We start from the raw sequence: 25,294 nt of genomic DNA, 5'->3' as shown, positions 1-25,294 counted from the left end.
GGCTCATTTAAATCCTACCCTCTTCTAAACCTCATTCCTTCCCTGTTCCCACAATTCCCTTTTTTCTATGTAATTTGTTCCTACCCTTTTCTAAAGATCCCAATTCTAGTTGTTTTATCTTTGTTATTATATTCACTACTTCTAGTACAGTTGGTTTAGACTTTGATTTCCATTTTCTAGTAATTGCTTTATTGACGGCCACCATAATTAGACTCCGCACTGCCTTACTATGTCTAGATAATTACGATTCTGTATCATATATCAGAAAAATAATTTCTCTTTTCTGTAGGTACACCAATTTGCTCATCCATTATCTTTAATTTCCTTTCAGTTTTGCCTATATAATAGGCCGAACAATGTACACATAATGCAGCAAAGGAAATTAAAACAGCGTATATACGAGCATGTATATGATATAAATAGACATTCCAGTAACAATGCATTATACAGACATTTAGTACATTATCCCACACATAATTTTCAATTCATAGTGTTGGAGCAAATTACTCTATCTCCTAGAAAAGGACCTTGGAAAGTTATGTTAGAAACAAAGGAATATTGGTGGCAAGTTTATCTTAATACCACGCAATCTCCAGGTCTCAATGATTTTATATCTATAGAGTATTTTAAAGTTAAAAGCTAATAATAGATAGTTAATATGTATATTAGTATATCTTATGAAGAATCATTATATCTGAAGTAGGATATTCATTTGTCTGCAACCTGTGGGTTATGGATCCGATATCGGATCCGAACCGGCATGGTTTTCCAGCTATGGATCCAAGCTCTCAGCTCCTCCCCTCACCCATAATGCCCTGCTCTACCCTCATGACCCCAGATCTCGTTTGCCGCGCTGGTGACTGGATTGGTATTCATAGCTCTCAGCTAAGTGCTTCTTTCTTAACTGTTAAATCAGAAAATTTGTAATTTTTTGTGTATTTTTGTGTGAAAGTTTAGGCTTCCCTCTTTAATAGTTTTATTTAGAGTTGAATTAAGTAATTTTTTTTCCCTCCCCTCGCTGTTGGCGAGTGTGTGTGTTGGGCCTGTGTGTCTGTATTAGTTTTAGTTACTATTTTTGAGTAGCTTTTTAGATTTGATGGCTGATCAGCCCAAATCTGTCTTTTCAAAATGCTCCGAGTGTGGCCATAAGCTCTCCCCGGCTGATGGCCACACTCGGTGTGTTAAGTGCCTGGGGGTTGAACACCTCACATCTGGATGCTCCATTTGTGCAGGGTTCAACCCCAGGGCACTTAGGGAGCGGAGGTCCAAGCTTGTCTTGGCGGGTCTTTTACCGCCGGACTCGGCTCCGGCCTCCGCTCCTTCGGGAACTACCGTGGCTCCGGTTGTTCCCTCCGTGGCACCCCCTCCTGCTCCTGGGACTCAACCTCCCGTTTCTGGAGAGGAGAGGGATGCTAGGAAAAAAGACCGGAGGGAGAAGCACCACAAGCGGCGGGCCGAGACCTCTGTTTCGGGCCCGCCAGCCAAGCGGCTTCTCCCGGCTCCGTTCGGCTCGGTCTCCTCCTTCTCGGCTCCGGTCCCCTGTGTGCTTTTCACCGGGTCCTGAGGAGGAGGAGACCCGATCTCCGTCGAGGCTATCGAGGAGGCACTCCAGGCCTACCTCGGTAGCCTCGTCGAGATCTACATATAGCCTTTCTGATGCTGATCTGGACGGGATGATGAGAAGATTCATCCAGGCCCAGATGCAGATGGGAGTGCTCTTGCCTCCCCCCCCTCTGGGGGGGAGCTCAACACCCTTTTTTAAGCCTATTGCTCCTTCTCCGACCCGCTATCCGGGTTCGGAGCAGCTGGAGCCGAGCAGCCGGGCGGGGTGGGTCGGCGCCGATAGTACTGGTGCCGGATCCGACCCTGCCCTCGAGTGCGTCGGATCCGACCTCTCGGAGCCTGGATCCGAGCCTCGGGTCCGGGGGGGGTCAGGAGCGCACTGTCCCTTCGGATCCGAGCGCTTCGGCGCCGGCTCCGGTCCACTCTTCGGATCCAAGGGGGAGCCGATTGTCGGATCCTTTGGTCGAGGTCGGCTCCCCTCCGGCTTTTGATGTAGTGGAGAGGGCTCTGTTGAGGGTCTCCGGACCCCCGGCACTTGTTCCGGCTCCGTCCAGCTCCCTCTGCACTGGGCCAGGCTTCCACCATCCGGCCCCTGGGACAGCCCGCTTCTGTGCCCCAAGTTGCTCCTATGGAACAAATTGCTGCTTGTGAGGACTCCTCTGACAGCCCCCAGAGGATGTCCCGCAAGCATCACGTGCAAAGGAGGCACATTGACTCCCGAGTCTCTCACAGAAGACACGGACTTGGAGGAAGGGAAGGCTCCCCACGGTCACCCCGAGGATGTCTCATTTGGAGACATCATGGAAATGCTCCGTATAAGGGGTGGTCTGCCCCAAGTCTTCCTCGGATGAGTCCGTGTTCTTGGAGGCATTTGAAGCGGGCCCGTCTACCTCTTGGGTGTCCCCTGCCGACCCCTGGTGGACCTTATTACCACCAGGGCGTGGAAGGAACCGGACACCGTGGAGCCAATTCCCAAGAGACCAGATAGGATCCTTAGTCCGCCATCCGACCGGGCCCATTGGAGTAAGGGGCCTCCGGTAGATGCCATGTTGACGGCGGCGGCCACCAAGAGGGAACTGGCTCAGGAGAGTCCCTCAGTCCACCCCCCGAGCAAGGAGTCTCGGATGATGGACCGCTTGGGGAAGCGGATGTTTAGTTCGGCGACCTTCTCGGTAAGGGCGCTGAACTATTTGGCACATGTCATTAGGATGCAGCGGGATCTTATAAAAGAATACGCTGCATCCCCCCCCCCCGAGTCCATTTCGGAGGAGGACAGGGTTCTGCACTCCACCCGTATGGCCACTCTTAGGTCAGTTACTAATACTTCTATGCGGCTACTCTCCCATGCAACGGAAGGCGCCGCTGGAGCTGCGGGGACAGGACTGGTCACTAGACGTCAGGCCTGGCTCCGGCACTGCGATTTTTCTGAGCCCTTCAAAGCGTCGTTTGACGCCCCTTTGATGGTTCTGCTCTGTTTGGCAAGACCGTTCGCGAGGCGTTGACCCAGAGCGAAAGGACGGAAGACGCTGTCTGACGTCGGAATCCGCTTCTCTGCACCCCAGAGGCCCTACTCTAGGAACCAAAAGGGTCAGGAGAAGATGTGGTTCCCGGAGTCGCAGCAGTCCCAGCCTGCTCGGACAACCAGTCCTTCCGTGGCAGAGGAGGACAGGGAGGACGCCGCCCTAGAGGCAGAGGGGCTCCCAGAAACTTCGGGTCCAGGGAACCTTTCTCTGAACGGCCCGTGCAGCAACCCTGAGGGGTTGCCCGACTGCTCCACTCTGGAGGCAGTCGGGGGATGTTTTTCGGGGCACCTAGCGGCATCGGAGTCCATAACATCGGACCGCTGGGTTCTCCAAATCATATCCAGAGGATATCGCATTCCTTTCCTTTCCCTTCCAAAGTTGAAGTCCCTCCCAGACGTCCCACCCGGTCAACGGGAGGCCGCTTTGGCAGAAATTGGCCATCTGCTAAAGAAAAGAGCCATCCAGCCCGTTCCCCCAGACCAGATCGGATCAGGGTTCTACTCCAGATTCTTTTTAGTGCCAAAAAAGGCGGGGGAACTAAGACCAATCCTAGACGTCTCTCTCTTGAATCTGGCAGTCCCCAAAGAAAAATTCTGGATGGTCACTCTGCAATCTATTCTCCCCTTCTGGGAGAAAATGACTAGATGTGCTCGATAGACCTCAAGGAGGCGTACAACCAGATCCTGATGGAGAGGCGCTGCAGGAGGTTTCTCCGCTTCGGCTGGGAGCCAGTCACTACCAGTTCGGGTCCTTCCCTTTGGTCTCACCACAGCCCCAGGGTGTTCACCAAAGTATTAGCAGTGGTAGCGGCCCACCTGAGGCTTCAGGGGTGCAGGTCTTTCCCTACCTGGACGACTGGCTCCTTACCCCAACAAGGCATCTACTTCTATTGGCGAGACTCCTTTCTCCATCTTGCTCCTTTCTGGGCATCACAATAAATACAAAGAAATCCAACCTGGCCCACACAGCTCTTAGATTTTATAGGGGCCAGGCTAGACACAAGGAGTTCTGAGCCTTCCTCACTGCGGACAGAGTTCAAAATCTGCAGCTCCAGGTGCGGGCCATTCTCCATTCAAGTTCTGTTCCGCGGAGTTGGTCCTGAGGGCTCTAGGATCCATGGCATCGGCTATAGCACTTCTTCCTCTTGCCAGGCTCAATATGCATTCTACAGTGGACGCTCTTAGTACAGTGGTCATACCTTGCTCTCCCATGCATCATCCCATAGCGATCAGCAAGGCTTGCAAGCGGTCCCTCTTGTGGTGGCTCCACTCCCGGATCTCCACAAAGGCCGCCCATTTTGTGCTTCTCCCCTCTCGCCACGGTGACCACGGACGCCTCCCGCCTCGGGTGGGGGGGGGCACTTTGCGGGCCGGACCGTCCAAGGCACGTGGGACGATTCAGAGACCTTACTGCATATCAATGTTCTAGAGATGAGAGCAGTGCTCTTAGCGTTGCTAGCACTTCAGGACTTTCTTCCCTTGGGAACAATTGCGATTCAATCGGACAACATGTCTGTTGTCTGGTACATCAACAAGCAAGGGGAACAAGGTCTTACCCTCTTTGTCGAGAAGCCATGAGAGTTTGGGAATGGGCAATCTCCACCAACTGCTTTCTAATAGCAGCACATTCCGGTCGGTCCAACATCCTAGCGGACAAGCTCAGTCGCACCATTCTGACCCCTTACGAGTGGTCTCTCAATTGTCAAGTAGCGGAACGCATATTCGCACGGTGGGGAACCCCTTCATGCGATCTTTTGCCTCTCCCTCAAACACCAAGTCGACAGTTTTTCGCTCTAATACCTCCTCCCGGAGGTACCCCAAGAGACGCTCTGGTGCATGCTTGGCCACCCGGTCTTCTGTATGCTTATCCACCCTTGCCTCTGATGCTCCAAGTTCTTCAGAAAGCCTCTCGGGTGGGTTGCAGAATGATTCTCATTGCTCCGTTCTGGCCTCGACAGATCTGGTTCCCCTTCCTAAGGTCTCACTCGGTGAATCCTCCTTGGATTCTAGATCCCATCCCGGATCTGATATCCCATCCATCCTGCATTCCTCCTCCGAATCTGGACAACCTGAAGCTGACCGCTTGGCTGCTCCAGTTCCACTCTTGATTAGGACTCGGTATTTCATCACCGGTTAAGGCAATTTTGGTGGCAGCTCATAAACCATCCACTAGAAAGGTTTACGAAGCAAGTGGAAACGTTTTCTTTGTGGGCGGGCGGCAAGGCCTGAATCCTTCACGGTTCCTCTTCCTTTAGTGCTTGACTTTCTAACCACTCTCTTTAACGATGGTGCCAGCAGTTCCACAGTCAAAGTACAACTGGCGGCAATTTCTCACTATCACATTGGCCATGACTCTAATCCTCTTATGTCAGCCAAATTGTGTAAAATTTTCTTAAAGGTACTTTTCTTCTCAGGCCCCTATAAAGCAAGCAGTTCCTCCTTGGGACCTCTCTCTGGTCCTACAGGCCTTGACCGCCCTCCTTCGAGCCAGCGGCTACGGTGGATCTCAAATTCTTGTCCTACAAGACAGCCTTTTTGGTAGCCATTACATCGGCCAAGAGAGTTTCTGAGCTTCAAGCATTATCAGCTAAACCTCCTTACTTGGTATTTCATCCGGACCGTGTCTACCTCAGGACCAACCCGTCCTTTCTTCCTAAAGTCGCTTCTGAAGCAAACATCAATCAGTCCATTAACCTTCCTGTTTTCTTCCCTAAATATGAAAACAAAGGTGAATATAAGCTACATTCATTAGATGTTCACAGGCAACTTAGATTTTATCTGAACAGGACGGCTGGTCATAGGCAATCCGACCAGTTGTTTATTTCCTTTGCAAAATTCAATTTGGGCAAGCCAATCTCTAAAGTTTCTCTGTCCGCTGGATTTCACAGTGCATCTTATTGGCTTATCAAGCTTCAGGAAGGCCCTTGCACCGGAGGGTGTTCATGCCCATTCAACCCGGTCAGTATCTACCTCGGCAGCCTTCAAGGCTAGGATTCCTCTAGATGATATTTGTGCAGCAGCCACGTGGGCTTCATCTCATACTTTTATTTCCCACTATAAGTTGGATCTTGCATCTAGGGTAGAGCATCCTTTGGCTCAGCGGTGCTCGGAATATCCTTCCATGATGGCCGCCAAGATTCAGGTAGCTGGCGACTCTGTCCCACAGGTTGCAGACAAATGAATATCCTACTTCAGATTTAGAAGTTATGTACTCACCATAACGTTCCATCTGAGTAGGTGTATTCATTTGTCTGCAACCATCCCGCCCTCCTATCCCCCTGGCCTTTCAGTTTCCTGCATATTCTATGTTACCCTTTTTAGGGTGTTGTTGCTTTGGCAAACTCGATCTGAGGTCATGAGGGTAGAGCAGGGCATTATGGGTGAGGGGAGGAGCTGAGAGCTTGGATCCATAGCTGGAAAACCATGCCGGTTCGGATCCGATATCGGATCCATAACCCACAGGTTGCAGACAAATGAATACACCTACTCAGATGGAACGTTATGGTGAGTACATAACTTCTAATTATGCCCCTTTAAGAACCTATTATTTGTAGTAATTGGATAATTGGTTAGGAGGTGAATCAAGTAAATAAGCATTCTTGCTTTTCAATTTTATTGTCTGATGAAGGCTGGTGTCACAGCCGAAAGCGCTTATCACAATAAATTTGATTTGTATCTATTCCATTGTGGCCATTGTTTTGTCATTGTGCTGTTGGATTTTTTATCTGGTTTGTATTCTTGTGGATTTTAGTTTGTAGACATTTGAGCCAACAGGCTAAAATAATATATACTTTCTATTACATATTGTTAATTTCATTTCAGGGTGTTTTCATGCCACTGCTACCACCTGCCACCTGGGTAACAAAATTAGCTTCACATGAAGCAGCCTGTTGACCTGTTTCTTCTAGTGATAGAAATAGCAAGACTTATCCCACGTGAGCACTTATCAGTTTAGCTAGGAAAAACAAGGACGTACACCATCTCTAGTGCCCAAAGATAATGTTTAACAGCACAAAACTGTTCACAATTAATCTTTTACCAAAATCAAGTCTGAATATAATGGTATGTGTAACCCGCCCCCCCCGTAAATATGATGTTTTTTGCACCTGTTACAGCTAGAATCCTGATGCTTTGCCAAGTTCTTCCACAGCTTCCCTGTATGCCCCCCACCACCGCTGACATGTTCTGTGCAACATCAAAGGGATAATGACCATAATAAAATAAACCTTTAAGTAAGCTTGCGTCATCATATTGCAAGCCCAACATTTTAGGTAGTGCTTATTTCAAAATGGCCAACAATTGCAACTACACTACCTTTGGAAGATCTGTGACACACAGACTGGAAGGCTTTCTTCCAAAAATTTGGTTGACTTCTTGGGTGGGGGGGAGGAATATTTCCTTTTAAGTAGCTGCTGTAATAGACTGTAGGTAGATCTAGGACTAGCTTTTTTTTATTCATCTCTTTTAGCTTTTAGTTGTTGAGTATTTTTCTGACCGTTGTAATTTTTTTTTATAAAACTAGATTAGACCTTTTACAGTGTTTCTCCTCTAATGCACCTCATAGTAATGGTTCATTACATGTAAGCTGTTACTTCACAATTGTAGATAGACCACTAGCCAGCCCTTCTTTTTATTGTTCGTTTCTGTCTTTTCACTGTAACATAATTTAATCCAGAATTTGACCAAACCTTATGTCAGAACTACAAAAGTTGCTGTTTTAGACCCTCCCCCCCAAAACATAAGTATGAGTTTCCAGACTTCAAAGTCTGTAGCTCAGAAAGCGTTTTCCAAAATTCACTCTTAATTAGACAAAGTTTATTTACTATCCAGTCATAATTTAGATGCAGGCTATTTCTTGGCTGTTATACCATAGTATGTAATGCTAGGAGAAGAATGTGTTACTCTGGTTTAGAATGGTTAGCCTCTATGGAGTAAATGGCGAGTGTGGAAGAGAGGTGAAGAAGAGAGTACAGGCAGGGTGAAGTGGGTGGAGAAGAGTATCAGGAGTGATTTGTGACCGACTAGTACCAGTAACAGTGAAAGGGAAGGTCTGCAAGAGGTAGTGAGACCAACTATGTTATATGGGTTGGAGACAGTGGCATTGACAAAAAGGCAGGAGTTAAAGATGTTAAGATTTGCACTAGGTGTGACAAAGGTAGACAGGATTAGGAATAAGTATATTAGAGGGTCAGCCCAGATTGGACAGTTTGGAGACAAAGCCAGAAAGGCGAGATTGCGTTGGTTTGGACATGTGCTGAGGAGGGAAGCTGGGTATATTGGGAAAAGATGCTAAGGATGAAGCTGCCAGGTAAGAGGAAAAGAGGAAGGCCTAAGATAAGGTTTATGGATGTGGTGAGAGAGGACAATGCAGGTGGCTGGTGTGACAGAGAAAGATGCAGAGGACAGGAAGAAATGGAAACCGATGATCTGCTGTGGCGACCCTTAATGGGAACAGCTGAAAGAAAAAGAAGCCTCTATGGAGTTATCTAATTGCTTGATTGATCAAAAAGATTGTGGACAGCATTCATAGATGTGGTCTGTAATTGCACAGGGCTAAAGAAGTAGTCCACACCACTTGATAGAGCCCTGAGCAATTCACAAACAGACCTATGCACAATGTAGTATCATCATACCAAACGCATCAAGTCCAGATATGCAGATGGAAATCGACAGCATAGTCCATGAGTCACAAACATATGAATCCAAGACTACACTGGGTAGTATAGGTAGGTATTTGTGGTAGTCCAGTTGTGGATATACAGCAAAAAATGTCACAATCTTATACCTGTAGTAGTGATTTGTTGGCCCACTGTAGTGTAGCTTATCAACTATATCACCATATTGTGAACAAACAGCACACATATAGTGAGTCTGTCAGAAGAGTTGAGTGGTACATCCTGGGTACTGTACAGTGCACACAGCCACAGCTGCACCCCTCTCACCCCAGTACCAAGATATAGCTAAGCTCCATTCATCCGATCCCTGCATACTGTGTTAATAACTATAAACACATTTATGGCAATGATTGCCAAACCTTTCATGAATCTTGCTTTGCCATGTCTACAGAGTGCTGAAGAGCACAGTTGCTCCACTGTGCACAGGTGATCTTATGTCAGACTATCAGTGATGATGTTACAATAATCAGTGTAGCTGCATTATCTGTACCCAAGTGATTCTTTGTGGTGTAGCTGAAGTTTCCAGCTTTGTGCACCATGAACAGCTATCTGGACAGCAGGGCTGACAGGGTATGTGTCTGAAGTAGTAAATTTGTCAGAGGCATTACATAGAATAAAACTAAATCCCTTGTATGATGGAGAATACCAAAGTATAAATCAAGGGTTTTAATGCGTGGTTTTGGATGTTATAATGTAAATAATAGAGTGGAAGTTATCCATAAAATGTCAAGTTGTTTTTGTCTTTAATATAAATTTGCCTTAAATTCTTGATGTGGTAATTATGAAAGGAGGTTACAGGGAATGCTGTGTGCATGAGCACATTCCCGCTTGCTATCGGTGTCCCCAGTGCACAGTTTCTCCTAAGTCATTTCCTTTTCATGAACTGCTGTAGTGTGATGGCCATTGACTTTTGTAAATATTGTGCATAGGCAAGGTAATGTAATGGTTGGATCCTATTACACAGTACTTGTTATATCTATGCATTGGAATAATTTCTCTCACGTTTATTCCCAAACACTAATCCCTGTACAAATGACTTTTAATGTTTTTGATTTTTTTGTCTGTGCTTTTTTGTCATGTTGAATTTTCAATTCCAAATGTACATTTTTTTTACTTGGACTTTGCTTATTTCACTGTAGCTTGATCCAGCATTAGAAGCAAGAATCGAAAACAAGAAAGAAGTAGTATCCCTAGAATACCAGTACAAGGTATGCCTTTTTGTACTAAAAGTAGTGTTGATTTTACGTATGTAATGTTTTGTTTTAAACTGTCATGTTTTACTTATGAAACTAGATTAAGTATGCATTTCTCAGCAACACATCCTAATACCCACATTTTCAACAAAAATATGGAGTCATTTAATAGATGTGCTGTACCATGAGCTTTATGCGATTTTTTTTTTTTTTTTTTACTTACAGTTTATAGGACCATGACTGGACATAATCTTTACACACACAGAAACATAGGTGTAGATAGATGCATAATGTTGAGTGAAGAAAATATGTAATGTGCCTTAAGGTGTGCTGCAGTATGTGGTAGTAATATTCTCAGGCAAACACTATATATTACTCAGCTTAATCAAGCAGTTAGTGCCAGTTATGTTGATATAAAATGCATGATCATTCCCTTCGGTAAAAGCAATATCCCCTCTGTTCATCAAATTAACAACAATACCCTATGTGGTGGTGGTGGTGCTGCGGTAGCGTTGTTGCCTCACAGTAAGACGTTGTCCTGTTCGATTCTCAGCTTGAGCGTCTTCTGTGCGGAGACATGCGTGAATGGGCGTACCTTTGTTGAAGGTTGTGCGTCAGGGCCGGCAACTCGGCACGTAAAAATCTACTGCCAATCATTAGCGGACCGGAGTTCCGCTGTGGCGATCCCTAACCGGGAAAAGCCGAAAGACACAACAACAACCCTATGTACCTATGAAGTGGTAAGAGATCTGGGATCAGAAATAGACTGCAACATTAAGTTTGACCACCATGTATCTACTGGAGTAAGGAAGACTTTCTACGTAACACACTTGATTAGAAAAAAATTGCCTATAGAGCAAAGAAGGTTATAACCCCTCTGTACTCTTCACTCATCAGGCCCATAATTGAGTATAACTCCCTTTTCAGCATGTACTGTGCAAAGCACCTACAGCAATTGGAGAGAACTCCAACAAGTGCCTTACACAGACCAAATAAAGTCCCTGTCACTATACTCAGTATCGTATAGACTTAGGGGAGACTTATGCCTGGCTTACAGAGCAATCTGACCAAAACCTAATGAATTTGCTGCACATCCATAAATCAAACGGGACTAGCACTGCCTATTCCAGGGACTTAAATATGGCTTGTGACTTGAATAGGACATGCTGGAGGGACAGGTTTGTCTCCCAGCAACTGCAGCGTCTTTGGAATAGGGTTGCAGTTCATGTGAAACAGAGCACCTCAATGACGCTGTTCAAAAGAAACCTAGACGAGTGGATGGGGCACTGTAAATTCTTGTAAGGGATAGCACCCACAATTCTCCTGGGTATTGACTAGAGTATCTATGCTATTACATTGGGATGAAACGGTTAGGCTTGAAATGTCCTCCAGGTCAGTAGCCTAGTAACCTCCAATCATCCTGTATAAATGAAAATAAACTGAAAGACTAGAATCAGGAAGTTATGTTAGTTTGGGTTTGGAAAACTTTGCTTTTACTTGCATGTTTGTATTTACAATCAGGAGTGTCATTCCACAACTGGAGTTTGCCTCAAAGACCATGAAAATGCGGAGTATGAGAACTGAGACAGGGCTAACTTTGGGAATTATACTTGAAAGAAATTTCTGAAGTTTAGAGCAGTCATTGGGGCATAGTTGAGGCTTGCGTTCTGGGACTTTCTTTTAAGAAAGCCTGTATTTGGAAAGGCTGTGAGAAATGTTAATAATGTTTGATGGAAAAATAACGAAAGGAATGGTTTTGTTTTTGATCTTAGCCAAGTGAGCTGTCAGTTTTTTTTTTCCTGTGAACTTACCAAAAATGAGCCATTTTTTTATGTTAACACTGCCTTCAGTGTCTTATATAAAGTATGTATGTGTGTGTGTGTGTGTGTGTGTGTGTGTGTGTGTGTGTGTGTGTGTGTGTACATGCGTTTATGTACACACACGTGCACACACACATAATACCTTTGTTATAAATGTTTCTAGTAAGATGGGTTTCAGCTAAGGCTATTCGGTGTCAGGACTGCTCAGCAGGTAAATGATTCCCAAGCTGCCAGTTTCTCTCTCCTTATCCTATACTGTGTCATGATGACTAACCTGTCCATACCTTCATTGCCACAGTTTGTAGTCATAATGAAAGCGGATCCAGGATGTTGCTTTATGATTTGCAAGAGATTTTGTCTCAGAATTAATACTGTACCATTAATGTTTCTTGTTTTATTTCTGTTCATTTTATTAATTTCCTAAGCTTTCAATTACAAATTCTAACATTTTTACCAGAGAAATCTTTTTGACTGGATGCATGCCCTTTCTAACTTTGGCACTTTTTTTTCTTTAATACAAAAGAAAAGAACAAGTTTAACAACTTAAGTAAAGGTTTCTTCTTCCAGGGATTTAGACCCATTTAGGGTTCCTGACTAATAAAATCCTTACAACTCTCAAGTACTTCTCCTTTGCAGTCTTACAAAGTTCATATTCCTCTTAGTCCACTGCTAGAAGGGTCTGTTACACATTCAACATTTGTCATTTTTTTAACTGATATCCATGGTAAATAGAACCGAATCATATTAACGAAAATAATTTTTCATAAGTAAAAAAGTAGCACATTTTAACCATCCTATGAGCTTCCTAATTTAGTTGTTAATAAGTGTTCCACATTTTGCCCATCCATTCCTCATTTTAGAAATGGAAGGTTGAGAGGTATGCCTTAAGTTGGCCTGTGAGTGGAAGATTCATGTACAAAATAGGCAGACCCTATGGATATGTTGTATATGGGAGCAATTTTTGTCTGTAAGTGTTCCATCCATACAAAATTCAAATCTTGAAAGACTGCATCAAATTGTACTTGCTGGAATAAGTTTTGACTCCCTCCTTATCAAGATCTCCTGCTGCCCATAAACAAGCTTCTTTAGTTTTGCATTTGTCATCCCAGTCATAAAATGACCTTGTAAACACCTCAATTTAAGATGGATGCAGTGCTAAATATTGAGAGTATACTAACTGGCTGTACTCTTTTCCACACTGAAATGCAGGACATGTCTCACAACACAGAGAATACATACCCACAGTCAAAGTCTCTGTGATCTGACAGTCTGTTTGTTTACATCATTTCTGAAAAATTATAGTTCTTGTGCCAGTCTGCATTCCAACTCCTAGTCAACCAAATCTTTTCCCCCTTGGCAATTAAAATAAAAATACATTATATCATATAAATTACTGCTGCTCTATAGTAGGTCAAAAACTCTGGGAAGGTATTCCTCCACAAATAAAATACAGCCCTAAAATTAGGACTTGTAAGTCCCACTTCTTTCATCAGACAAATGTCATTGCCTCTTATCCAACCATATCTGCCAACCTGAGTGACATCACTCTGTTTTTTATTGCTAGTAACACTCTTACTGTCCCTCATATGTCATATTCTATTGTACCAGTCTACACTTCTCACTCGCATAATATTTTGCTTAACATAACTTCTACTTCCAGCTACTCACAAACTGATATCTTTCACTTCACTAAGATATCCTGTCCTTCCCTCTTAGACAACAGTTGGCTGTAATCATCACACAGACATCTCGCTTTCTAATGAGATTTATCTTTATTCATTTTAAAGTATATCACAAGTGTATGTATATTCTTAACATTGTTATTAGCTGACAATGGCATTTAGTCTAGGATGGCACAGTGTCGCAGGCAATAGGATTATCACCTCACAGCAAGAGGTTCTCCGCTTCAATTCTTGACTGGGGTTCCTTCTTTGTGGAGACTGCATGTCCTCCCTGTGTTCTCATTGTTTTTTTCTAGATGCTGCAGTTTCCCTCAACAGTCCAAAGACATGCAGTAAGTGGATTGGACACTCTGAATTGGCCATAGGTGTGTGTGTGTTATGGAGGAGCAGCTCAACGGGGCTAGCCACCTGGCAGTGTGAATTCTGGCTCTAGGTAATTGTTACTGTCGAAAATGAGAAAAGGGGTTATGGATGGATGAATGGATAGATGGAATGGCATTTTACAGATGTGTATATTTATTATATCCTTGTTGTCTCTGTCTAAATATAATTCTGACTTTCTTCATATTTCTAGACTGAGACAAAAATTGTTTACTAGTAATTAGTGCTTTACCCTGATAAATTTTTAAATAAAAAGTAAAATAAATTATAGATGTTAAGTTTCAATCTCGCCTTCATTCTTGCTTGATGGGTTCGGAGCCGATCCCTCGGCTCCGACTCGGCACTTGCTAAGCTCGAGAGTCACTTTTACCAGCTCGAGGCAGCCCCATATCCCATGATGCAAGGCGGTAAGTACCCAGATCTCGTTTGCCGCTTCGCTTAGGAGGTCTTCTTTTTACCAGCTCCTGGTAAGTTATTCACTTTTGTGAGATTTAAGCCCCTTTTAGTAAAAAAACCTTTTATTGATAGTTTTAAGTTTATTTTGTACTTTTTCTGACAGAAAATCCCTGTCTCCTTTAATTTTTTGTTAGTCAAACTTTTCCCTATCCCATCCCCCCCCCGTTAGGGTGTGTGTGTTAGTTTTATAGAATACCTTTTGGTATTTTATTTAAGTTAATTTTGACTGGTGGGTGTGTGTGTGTTTTTTCAGCACCATGTCAAAGGAGAGGGTCTCAGGTTTTAAGAAGTGTGACTCGTGCTGTCAGAAGATGTCTCTGACAGACGGTCACACTTCTTGCCTGTATTGTCTGGGCCCTCTTCACCTGCAGGACTCCTGTGCTATTTGTCATTCCTTCAGCCAGAGAGTCCTGCAGGAGAGACGTAATAAGCTGATACTTAGGGGCCTTCTTAAGCTGGAGGGCTCTCCGGCTAAGTCGGCTCCACCAAAATCAGCAAAATCTTCCAAGGCCCAGGCTTCTGTATCTAAGCCTGCGGCCTCGGCTCCGACTTCGTTCGAGTCGAGATTGGCTCGGCTGGAGCCGATTCTAACAACAAAGCCTTGCGCGATGGCTATCGGTGCGAGTCTGTAGTGCCCGCCGATGTCGGCTCCGATCGGTTCCGACACCCATGTGGCACAGGCATCGGTGTCGGCTCCGATCGGCTCCGACACCGTTACTTTGGTGGCTGTATCGGCTCCGGCTGGAGCCGATACATCGAGGTGTCCTGTCGGCTCCGAGAGGTCGGCTCCGACAGGATCTATAGTATCGGCTCCGATGGCTCTTTCCAGGAAGAGATCGAGGTCTCCTTCCTTGGAGCCGATACTTTCGGCTCCGGCTTCACCTCTTCTATCGGAGCGGAGCCATCGGAGCCGATCTTCAAGGTCTTCCAGACTGTCAGATCATGACCTTGAGAGAGTGGTCAGTAGATTACTTAAGTCACAGGTACTGGCCCAAATGTTACACAGTCCGTCTCAACAGACTGTTGCTCCACACCCCATTACAGTTCCTCCTTCAACTCTACCCCAGAGCTTGGAGTTGGAGTCTTCGGGAATGGTTACTGCTACGGCTGGAGGACGGATACCCCTTCTGTTCCTTCAGCCTCTACTCTTATCTCCTCTTGAGACCTTCCTTAGAGGGATTCGGTGGTCGGGCTTCCATGGTCTCCTCCGAGGGGTGAGTGGCATCGGACCCTTGTCTGAACCCGCTCTTCCCTTGGAGCCTCGGCCTTGGTGAGCTCGGCTCCGACATCTGCCTCGGAGACTTCCCTTCGGTGGCCCCTGGAGTTCCTAGCTCTTGGGCGGGTTCTCTCGGACCTGCCTGGGAGGGAGCATTCGAGGTGATGAAGAGTGTACTGGCCACTGGTATCAGTCAGCAGTCTGTTCCGTAGATCGTCCCTCTATAGTACCTGTTGCCATCTCTGCCACTTCTATTGCTACAGGACCCAGAGATCCTCCGCCTCAGGTTTCCCCATTGAGAATTTCCCCTCTTCCGAGGATTCTCCTGATGTTTGGAGATCCTCCTAGGAAGTGGACTTGTAAGAGGAAGCATGTAGACTCCCGAGTCTGTCACTTGGATACTGACTTTGATGCGTCAGAGGGATCCCCTGGATCCCCCTCTGAGGTTGTCTCCTTCTCAGACATCCTAGAACTTCTGAAACAGAGGGGAAACTGGCCCACCAACAATCCCTCTGAGGATGAGTCAGTATACCTAGAGGCGTTTGGATCTCGGCCCTCCACCTCCTGGGTGTCTCCGCCTTCGACCCCCTTATGCAGGTTATTGCATGAAAGGCGTGGGCAGCTCCTGACTCTGTAGAGCCAGTCCCTAGGAGGCCTTCAAAATTTATCACTGCCCGTGTGACAAACAATTCCTTACTAAGGGTGGCGCCGCTGATGCCATGGTGGTGGCTGCGGCCACCAAAAAGGAACTTGCAGATCCTTCCGTGCCCGTCCATCCTCCTAATAAGGACTCTAGGACCATGGATAGGTACGGTGGCGGATGTTTTCCTCAGCGACCTTTGCTATGCGTTCGCTGAATTACCTATGTCACTTCACCAGACTCCAGAGGGATATCCTGAAGGAGCTGGGAGAAGTAGTTCAGGATCCTACAGCTGCAGGGGCTCAAGAAAAATTGCTTCTCAGCTAGGAACCCTCAATTCCATTGCAAACTCCTCCATGCGGCTAATATCTTATGCTGCGGATGGAGCGAGTAGAGCCGCAGGCACAGGTGTGGCTCTTAGTCGCCAAGCCTGGATGCGGCTATGTGATTTTGCGGATCCCTTTAAGGCGTCCTTCACAAATTCTCCCTTTGATGGGTCAGCTTTGTTTGGCCCTCAGGTGAAGGAAACCTTGACCAGGTGCGAGCAGGACGGCAAGACTCTTTCTGCTGTTGGAGTCCGTCTTTCCACTCCTTCTAGGCCTTATCCCAAAGGACAGAAGGGTGGGAAGATGTGGTCCCGTAAAGCCCAAGGAGTCACGCCCGGATTCACGTGGTCAGTTTACCCCTAGAGGCAGAGGGGTAACAACAACAGACGCCGCTCTAGAGGCAGAGGGGTCCGAAGAACCAGGGAAACAGGGAGCCTCTCTCTGACAAGCCCTTTCAGCATCCCTGAGGTGTTGCCCGGCTGTCCCTCCTTGGAGGCAGTCGGGAAGATTATCACTGTACCCAGAAGCCTGGCATTCCCTCACTCAAGACAGATGGGTACAGTCGATCATATCCAAGGGTTACATAATTCCTTTCGAGGAAAGTCCCTTCCCCTCAAGTTCCCTTCCAGATGTACCACCCGGTCTAAGGGAGATTGCAGAGTCAGAAATCGCAAAACTACTGCAAAAAGAGCCATTCAGCCAGTTACACTAGACCATTCAGAGCCGGAATCTACTCAAGGTTCTTTTGGTCCCCAAAAAGACGGGAGACTGGAGACCAATACTGGATCTCAGCAGACTCAACAAGTCTGTCAGGAAGACAAGATTCCGAATGGTCACTCTTCAGTCAATTCTGCCCTTCTTACAGAAGGACAACTGGATGTGCTCAATAGATCTTCAGGATGCGTACTATCACATCAAAATTCACAGACGCTCCAGGAGATTTCTCCGCTTCGGCTGGGGTCCAGTCATTTCCAGTTCAGAGCCCTGCCCTTTGGTCTCACTACAGCCCCAGAGTGTTCACCAAATGCATGGCAGTGGTCACGGCTCACCTGAGACGTCAAGGATTCCAGGTGTTTCCGTATCTCGACGACTGGCTCCTGTCAGCCACCACCAGGCATCAGCTTATACAAGCCAGGGATTACACAATAGACCTTTGTTCTCATTTGGGCATCTCAATCAACTTGGAAAGTCATCCTTATCGCCCTGCCAGTCTATTACCTTCATAGGCGCAAACTTAAACACTGTTCGGATGTCAGCTACCCTTACAGAACAAAGAGTTTCAGACAATTCAGACTCATGTCAGGATCATTCTGGCCAGCAAGAAAATACAGGCCAGAATGGTTCTAAAGGTATTAGGTCTCATGGCTGCGGCCATTACTCTTCTTCCCCTGGCTCGATTCTACATGCGCCTTCTTCAGTGGATGCTGTTCACACAGTGGTCATACCAGCAACTTCCAATGCGTCACCAGATTCTGGTGACACAGACATGCAAAGAGCATCTTGCTTGGTGGATCACATCGTCTCAGGTTCACCAAGGCAGGTACTTTGTACCTCCATCCCCGATAGCCACTGTCACCACGGATGCCTCCCTGATCGGGTGGGGGGGTCATTATCAGGGCAGGATGGTTCATGGGACGTGGCAACCGTTCGAGTACCATCTGCACATAAATGTCCTGGAGATGAGAGCAGTGCTTTTAACGTTGCAAGCCCTCAACGACTTTCTTCCCGTAGGGACAATTGCAGTCCACACAGACAACATGTCTGTAGTTTGGTATATCAACAAACAGGGCGGAACCAAGTCCTACCCCTTGTGTCGAGAAGCGCTCAGACTTTGGCAATGGGCGATCTCCTCTCATCGGTTTCTGGTAGCAACGCATATCCCTGGGAAAACCAACATTATAGCGGACAGATTGAGCAGAGCTATCCTCATGCCTCACGAGTGGTCTCTCAAGCAATCTATAGCGGAAGAGATTTTTCTGGAATGGGGTCGTCCATGTTGCGATCTTTTTGCTACTCCCCAAAACAGCAAATGTCCAGACTTCTTCAGCCTCTTCCCTCTATCAGGCCATTCCCCCAGAGACGCTCTGACCCAGGATTGGCCCCAGGGACTTCTTTATGCCTTCCCCCATTTCCTCTGATCCCTCAGGTGATCCAGAAAGCTACCGTTTGAGAGCCAAATTGATTCTCATTGCCCCTGGCCTCGACAAGTTTGGTTCCCGTTCCTCCATCATCACCTTTTGGTGCAGCCGTGGCATCTGGACCCAGTGCCAGATCTTCTGATTCACCAATCGGGTCAGCTGCACCGGTCTATCCCTTCTCTCAACCTCACAGCATGGTTGCTCCACTTCCTTCCTTAGCCAGGCTTCCTTTGATCTCTAACCCAGTTAGAGACATCATAGTAGCTTCACTAAAATCCTCTACCAGGAGGATTTACACAAGCAAATGGAAACGTTTCTCTTATTGGGCTAAGGCCCAAAATATTGATCCTTTTACTGCCCCTGTTCAGGCAGTTCTGGACTTCTTAGCAGAGATATTTCATGCAGGCTCCTCTTCTTCCACAGTCAGAGTTCAATTGGCTGCTATTTCCAATTTTCATGTCGGGATAGCAGATCATAATATTATGTCCCATAGGCTCTGCAGGGCCTTCTTGAAAGGAATTTTCCTACTAAAACCTCCAATTAGGAATCCTCCTCCTCAGTGGGATCTAAATTTAGTGCTGACATCCTTGATTCTTCCCCCCTTCGAGCCAGCTGTTTCTTGTTCCCTGAAATATCTTTCTTGGAAAACGTTATTCCTAGTGGCTATTACATCTGCCAGGAGGGTGTCTGAACTTCATGCTCTTTCGGTTCGACCCCCCTATTTGGTTTTTCACAAAGACAGAGTATCTTTGAGAACTAACCCAACCTTTTTACCTAAGGTCGCTTCAAAGAACAATTTGAATCAATCCATTGATCTCCAGGTATTTTTCCTAACTATTCAGATAGAGCTGAACAAAAGCTACATTATCTTGATGTCCACCGTCAACTTAGATATTATTTGGACAGAACAAAAAAATTTAGAAAATCTGATCAACTTTTTGTTTCCTATGCGGATAATAAAAAAGGCCTTCCTGTTTCTAAAGTGACTTTGTCCAGATGGCTTTCTTCGGTCATCTCTGAAATTTATACTCAGGGAAAACAGCTGTGCTCAAAACCTAAAGCACATTCAACTAGGAGCTTAGCTACTTCTACAGCTTTTCAAGCTAGACTTCCTTTGGACACTATTTGTGCAGCGGCCACTTGGGCTACTCCTCACACTTTTGTTTCCCATTACAAATTGGACTTGGCCTCCAGGGACAGAGCCAGTTTTGGCTCTACAGTCCTCAAGAGTTTGTTCCATTGAGCCACCCAGGATAGAGGTGCTAGGGACGGTCCCATCAAGCAAGAATGAAGGCGAGATTGACAACTTAACATTAAGAAGTTATGTACCTACCATAACGTTCCATGTTAGTTGTCTTCTCTCGCCTTCTTTCTTGTGACCCTCCCTCCTTCCCCCTGGCCTGGACAGACCTTGTATAAGAAACTGTTATGCTAAAGACCATTCAGACCTGGTCCTTTTTCCATCTGTAAGTTTCTTTCTTCCTTTGGAAAGTATTTTATGCTTGGTGCTATTGCCCTTTGTCAGCAAACGAGATCTGGGTACTTACCGCCTTGCATCATGGGATATGGGGCTGCCTCGAGCTGGTAAAAGTGACTCTCGAGCTTAGCAAGTGCCGAGTCGGAGCCGAGGGATCGGCTCCGAACCCATCAAGCAAGAAAGAAGGCGAGAGAAGACAACTAACATGGAACGTTATGGTAGGTACATAACTTCTTATTTATAGGATGTTATCATCTCTGATATCTGAATAGGTGCACTTTTCCAAAACATGCAGTACTAGTCTCCAGTGGTGGATGCATCTTACGGATTTTACAGAAGGGAGTCCCCTCTTTCCACCATATCCACTGCTTCCATCACCACAGAAGCAGCAACAGTAGGGTGAGGCAAGAAATTCTGAACAGGACACTTTGCCGAGTCGCAAGTTGCTGAAAAAAATAAGACAAAAAATGCAGAATATCTATCTTTGCACTTCTTATTTAAACTTATTGTTTTGAGGAGGGACAAGCTCCACTGCACCCTTGATGTGAATATTCTAAGAAATGATAGCCTTGTACTTAGTATATGTACATTTGGATTTTCAGCCATTTGGTCTCCACATCTTAGGACTTAGCAAAGCTGGTCTCAGGATTTCAAATAGTTACCAGTTAGTCTTCCTGCTCCTGCAGGCATTTCAGGGGCACCTTCTTCAACATGCATTTGCAGTCTGCTCAGACAATATGTTGTTCATTTCATATGTCAACAAGCAAGAAGGGCCCCTTCGTACCCTTTATGTCAGGAGGCTATGAGAGTGTGAGAATAGCTGATTCTTTCCTTTTGCTTTCTATTCTCCAACCACATGCCTGAGTTAGCCATTTAACTAATGCACAAACTCGGACACTGCATATTAATGCCCAGCAATTGGTTGCTGAATACTATTGGTGGCCCAGAATGTGTTCCACAAGTGCTGTATCCTATTTGCATCCCCTACCAGCATCAAATACTGCAGCTTCTGTTCCCTCATTCTTCCACTGGGAGGGTGCTAAAATATGCCGTGGTTCAGAAACAGACCCTTGGATGCCTCTAAGCATTTTCCTTATTGTATTTGATGATGAGGTTCATACAAGCTACATGAAGCAGTCATTTTCAAAGTCCCTTAATGGTATTGACATAATATAATGTCTGTATTACTAAAAATATAATGCCCAGCCTGTGGAAAACATCCTTAATAAAACTTGTACAAAAACACCACAAATCAGTTTTCAGATAGTTAGATGGATATTAGATCTGACTTTTTTAGATGTTTAAGGATTTTTTGAGTTGGGATTGAGGTTTAGGATGAGATTGGTGAGGCGTGGTAGAAGCTAGTTGCACTAGGGTGATTGGCATTTTGGATGTGGTTACATTGTAGTTAGCCTCTGGCAGATGTTTAGTGAAGTGCACACAACATATTTTGTGGAAATTGGGGATTTTATCAGTTTTAGTAATGGGTACAAAGAGCTCAAAAATTGTTTGTGAATATTTCTAGTTTGGCTAGCCTGGAATGGAAGTTTTTCTTTTTGTGTGAATAAGTTGGTATTTTACAGAATTTTGTCGGTGTATATGGCTTCCATAATAGGGCATTTTGATGTTTTGTATGTCTTCCATGAAGCAAAACATTTAGATATGTGTCAGATATGTTTCATGTTATCTGCAGCACTGGTTTGTTTTTCAACACTTTTGTGCACATTTACATTCACTTTGACTTGTTTAAGAAACATTTTGAATTGCTAAACAATTGCCACTGCCAGTGTAATTATTACTACACCTGGATTTGGTGCTTAACGATTAATTTTTGTGCGCTCCTGATGTTGGTGTTTTATGTTTGTCCATGCACTGGAACATTTGGGAAGTATGTGCTTCTTTGTCATTGACTGGAAGTGATAGTGGTCCTAGGCATGGGTAGAGATGGCACATGCCCGGTTTGGTGGAGGAGTTGGGTCCTGTAAAATACATTCTCATTTCTGGGATGCAGGCAAGGGCACAAATCACCTCCAAAGCTGCATGATTACCATCAGCCCCTGTACTGGGATTACTGCTACCCATAACAGGGAAACAAATGAACTCACTAGTGACTGGGTAGGCTTTTTGTCAGCAGACATGGGGTGTGGTGGCAGGGGTAAAAAGTCCTTTAGTTTTTTTATCCTCATTTTTTTTTCTGAAATTCTAATCAATCTAAGTTTTTCTTTTTTGGACTTGCTTTCTTTTCTGTCCTTGTTTTTAACTTTCTTTCATCCTTCAATATCTTTGTCTTTTCTATGTAGACATTTACCTGATTTTCTGTTCTTGAATTCTTTCTGTATCCTGGCAGAAACATATTAAGATATGTGTAAGCTAATGGAGCTGCTTTTCCAAGTCCTTTGTGTGACAGTGTGAGGTATTGCCATCTGTGCCATGGAGAGTAGGGCATTGCATGTGTAACATATGTCAGCATTATTACCTGGAATTTTGTAAATAATTTTGTGTCATTTATCTATCACACTGACTTGTACAGATGCTTGTCTTAAAAATGTATCAACAATGTTGTTATACCTGATTAAATGTTTAGGTTTAAACAAAGAATTCTGGAATGGAAGAGTGTACGTTTTTGAAATTGTACTATAGCTTTCAGATACTGCAGAAAATCTTAGCAAAGCTCTGACTGTGCATTATACCAGAGTAGGGCGATCAAATGTGATATCATTCTATAACCAGCACTGAGAGGATCAAATTCTCACAGCAGTTTTTGATTTGTTTTCTTTGGAACCTGATATAAAGGATCTGTCAGTTATTACAGTTAGTTAGTTCTATTCTGTTCAGTCAGAGGCTCATCACCTCAGCATCCTATCTTGCCTTGCTGTATTAATTAAGTTAGCTAGGGAACGGTTATTCTTTAGTCAGTAAGGAAATACAGTGAGATTAGTTACGTATTGTTTTGCTACATGTGTGTGAATCTGTTCAACAGTGTTATTTTTATTTCTCCTGTGATTGAAGCTCTAGTGCCTATTGTACTTAGATATTTATTATTCTCTTGTTTTCTATTTTATTATTTATTATTAAATGTTTTTATACTTTTGTTGTGGCTGGGCTTTTTGAGAATGCTTTTAACATCTTGAGAGTACTTGTGCTTATTTTAGTGACACCATGGCCACTCCAAAAAATGTTGCTGCTTTGGTTACACTCAACCGTTTTTGTTAGTATTGATTTTACTCAGTATAATTGGATACCCTTGTAAGAGCCTAGAGTGGTTGACTTTTGGCAGCGTAGTTACTTTATAGTTTGGGCAGAAGGGATACAGCTAGTAAATCTGTGCCAGCCTTTCCCACAATGCTCCAAAGTCTGTCTTGTTTGAGATCTAAAAACACAGATAGTCTACTCCCAGGTCTGGAGCATGTTCCCATGTGCTCTTGAGGGAAATTGTGCTTGATGCAGAGAGCTGCATTTGAAAGTACTGTGTAAATCCATTCCTGTTCATAGTGACCATCTCTTACTGGTGTCAGTGGTGAGGATTGAGGCTCCTTGAATACTGGCCCAGAGTAGAGAGGCCGTCACACTTTATGTGATGAGCTGTCTTTACCTTCAGGCAGTAACTAAGGAGCCTCAGTCCTCACCACTGTCTCCGGTAAGGGAGCATCACTAAAAACAGGGATAGAAATACACAATTTCCCCTAAGAGTACACCAGGAGCAGGTTCGAAAACCTGGGACTGGACTGTATGCTTCACTCCAGATCCCCAAATGAGTCTCCATACTAACCACTGCAGAACACTGTGTCCCAGTTCTAGGTATCTGACACACTCACTCTTAAATGTCAGATATTCACACATACACACATACTCTTAGGAAAGACTGACACAGACTTACCTGCTGTGTTTCTTTGCCCAAATTACAAAGTAACGGCTACCACCAGTCAAATATCACAATACTCTTTAAAAGGGGTATTCCGTTATATTGGGTGAAATGGATATTGAAACAAATGGTAGCATGTGCCCCAAGCAGTAAGGTTTTTCCAAGTGGCTCTGGTGTTATCACAATAAGCATGAACTCTCTCGCGTTATTAATTAAAAATATTAACCAAAATAACCAGCCACAATGAGAGCTAGTAAATATTTAATAACATATAAACTAATTTAAAATGTGTAAACATTGAATAACTGATTCCAATAAACATCAGAGTTTCACACACAAGAAATATGAAAAGAAAACTGTAGGATAGATCTGATATTGATTTTAGAAAACCTCTTAACTGTTTAGCTGTAGTTTCCTGACTATCTGAAGATTAACTGTCCCTATATAATCTAAATAACTCAGCAAGGCAAGATTATACTCTTACTTTTGGACATAAGGGTATAAATGTATTTTCAGCAATAAGTAGTTATTAGTGTTTTTTGATATGGATATCTTTGTAAACGTATTACTTGTTGTCCTAACTAAAATCACTGTTGCAGTATTCCTGACTTATAGGTTGTCACCACTGACATCCAACCAGGGTACCAAAGCTTTACCTTCCCCAGGTCATACATCTAATGCATGACCTAAGCTTGTATATAGATAAGGAATTATGTCCACAATCCAAATTGTTGTCTGTCCTCAGCAACTGGAACAACTACTCTGGAAACAACTCGACAACTACTACTACTACTACTAATACTGTTGTATAGCTCTGGAAAATAACTGAACAGTAACTGAACTGACTCAGAACCTGATTTTTATAGCAGACTTTTAAAAGTAACAGGAAGCTGCTATGACAATTCTACTCTCTCTTATCAGACCTGAAAAGTAAACAAACACCTGCAGTGAAGATTCTATTTTCCCAGCTCTGGCACACAGTGACATCACATCTAGGTCAGCTGTCTCTGGCACAGCATACATTCAGAAGTCCATTTACGAAGAACATGTACATTTGGTCAGCCAGAAGAACACTGTTTGACATTCAAACATCTTGCATAAATCAGATTGATAATCAAAAGATAAACCCTATTTACAAAATTATAGCTCATCATGCTGGTAACTGTAGCACAGGGTAATTTACAATTATTTACAAAACTTCATCCAGTCATGCTAGCACAGATAACAATAATACTATTTCATGCCTAAATCACTGCTCACTCTGTGTTAAATTTGTGCGTGCGGATAGTTGACCCACAGCCATCTGTAGTAATTTATTTTTATTTTTTTTATGTTTGCAGCAT

At 44.5% G+C, this 25,294-nt stretch overlaps 1 protein-coding gene across 1 annotated transcript in view; it reads left to right on the top strand.

Moving 5' to 3' along the window:
• LOC122804221 (cytochrome c oxidase assembly protein COX16 homolog, mitochondrial) overlaps positions 1-25,294 on the top strand; it is a 513,319-nt gene that overhangs the window by 432,500 nt on the left and 55,525 nt on the right. Inside the window, exon 3 of the mRNA XM_044073966.1 lies at positions 9,900-9,968. Coding sequence (XP_043929901.1) covers positions 9,900-9,968 — 69 coding nt within the window. The remainder of the gene's footprint in view (positions 1-9,899; positions 9,969-25,294) is intronic.

Source organism: Protopterus annectens, chromosome 6.part0 (assembly GCF_019279795.1).
Source record: "Protopterus annectens isolate FY-2018-M chromosome 6.part0, PAN1.0, whole genome shotgun sequence".
Classification (NCBI taxonomy): domain Eukaryota; kingdom Metazoa; phylum Chordata; order Ceratodontiformes; family Protopteridae; genus Protopterus; species Protopterus annectens.
Note: the sequence above shows the minus strand (reverse complement) of the source record. Positions and strands in the feature narration are given on the sequence as shown.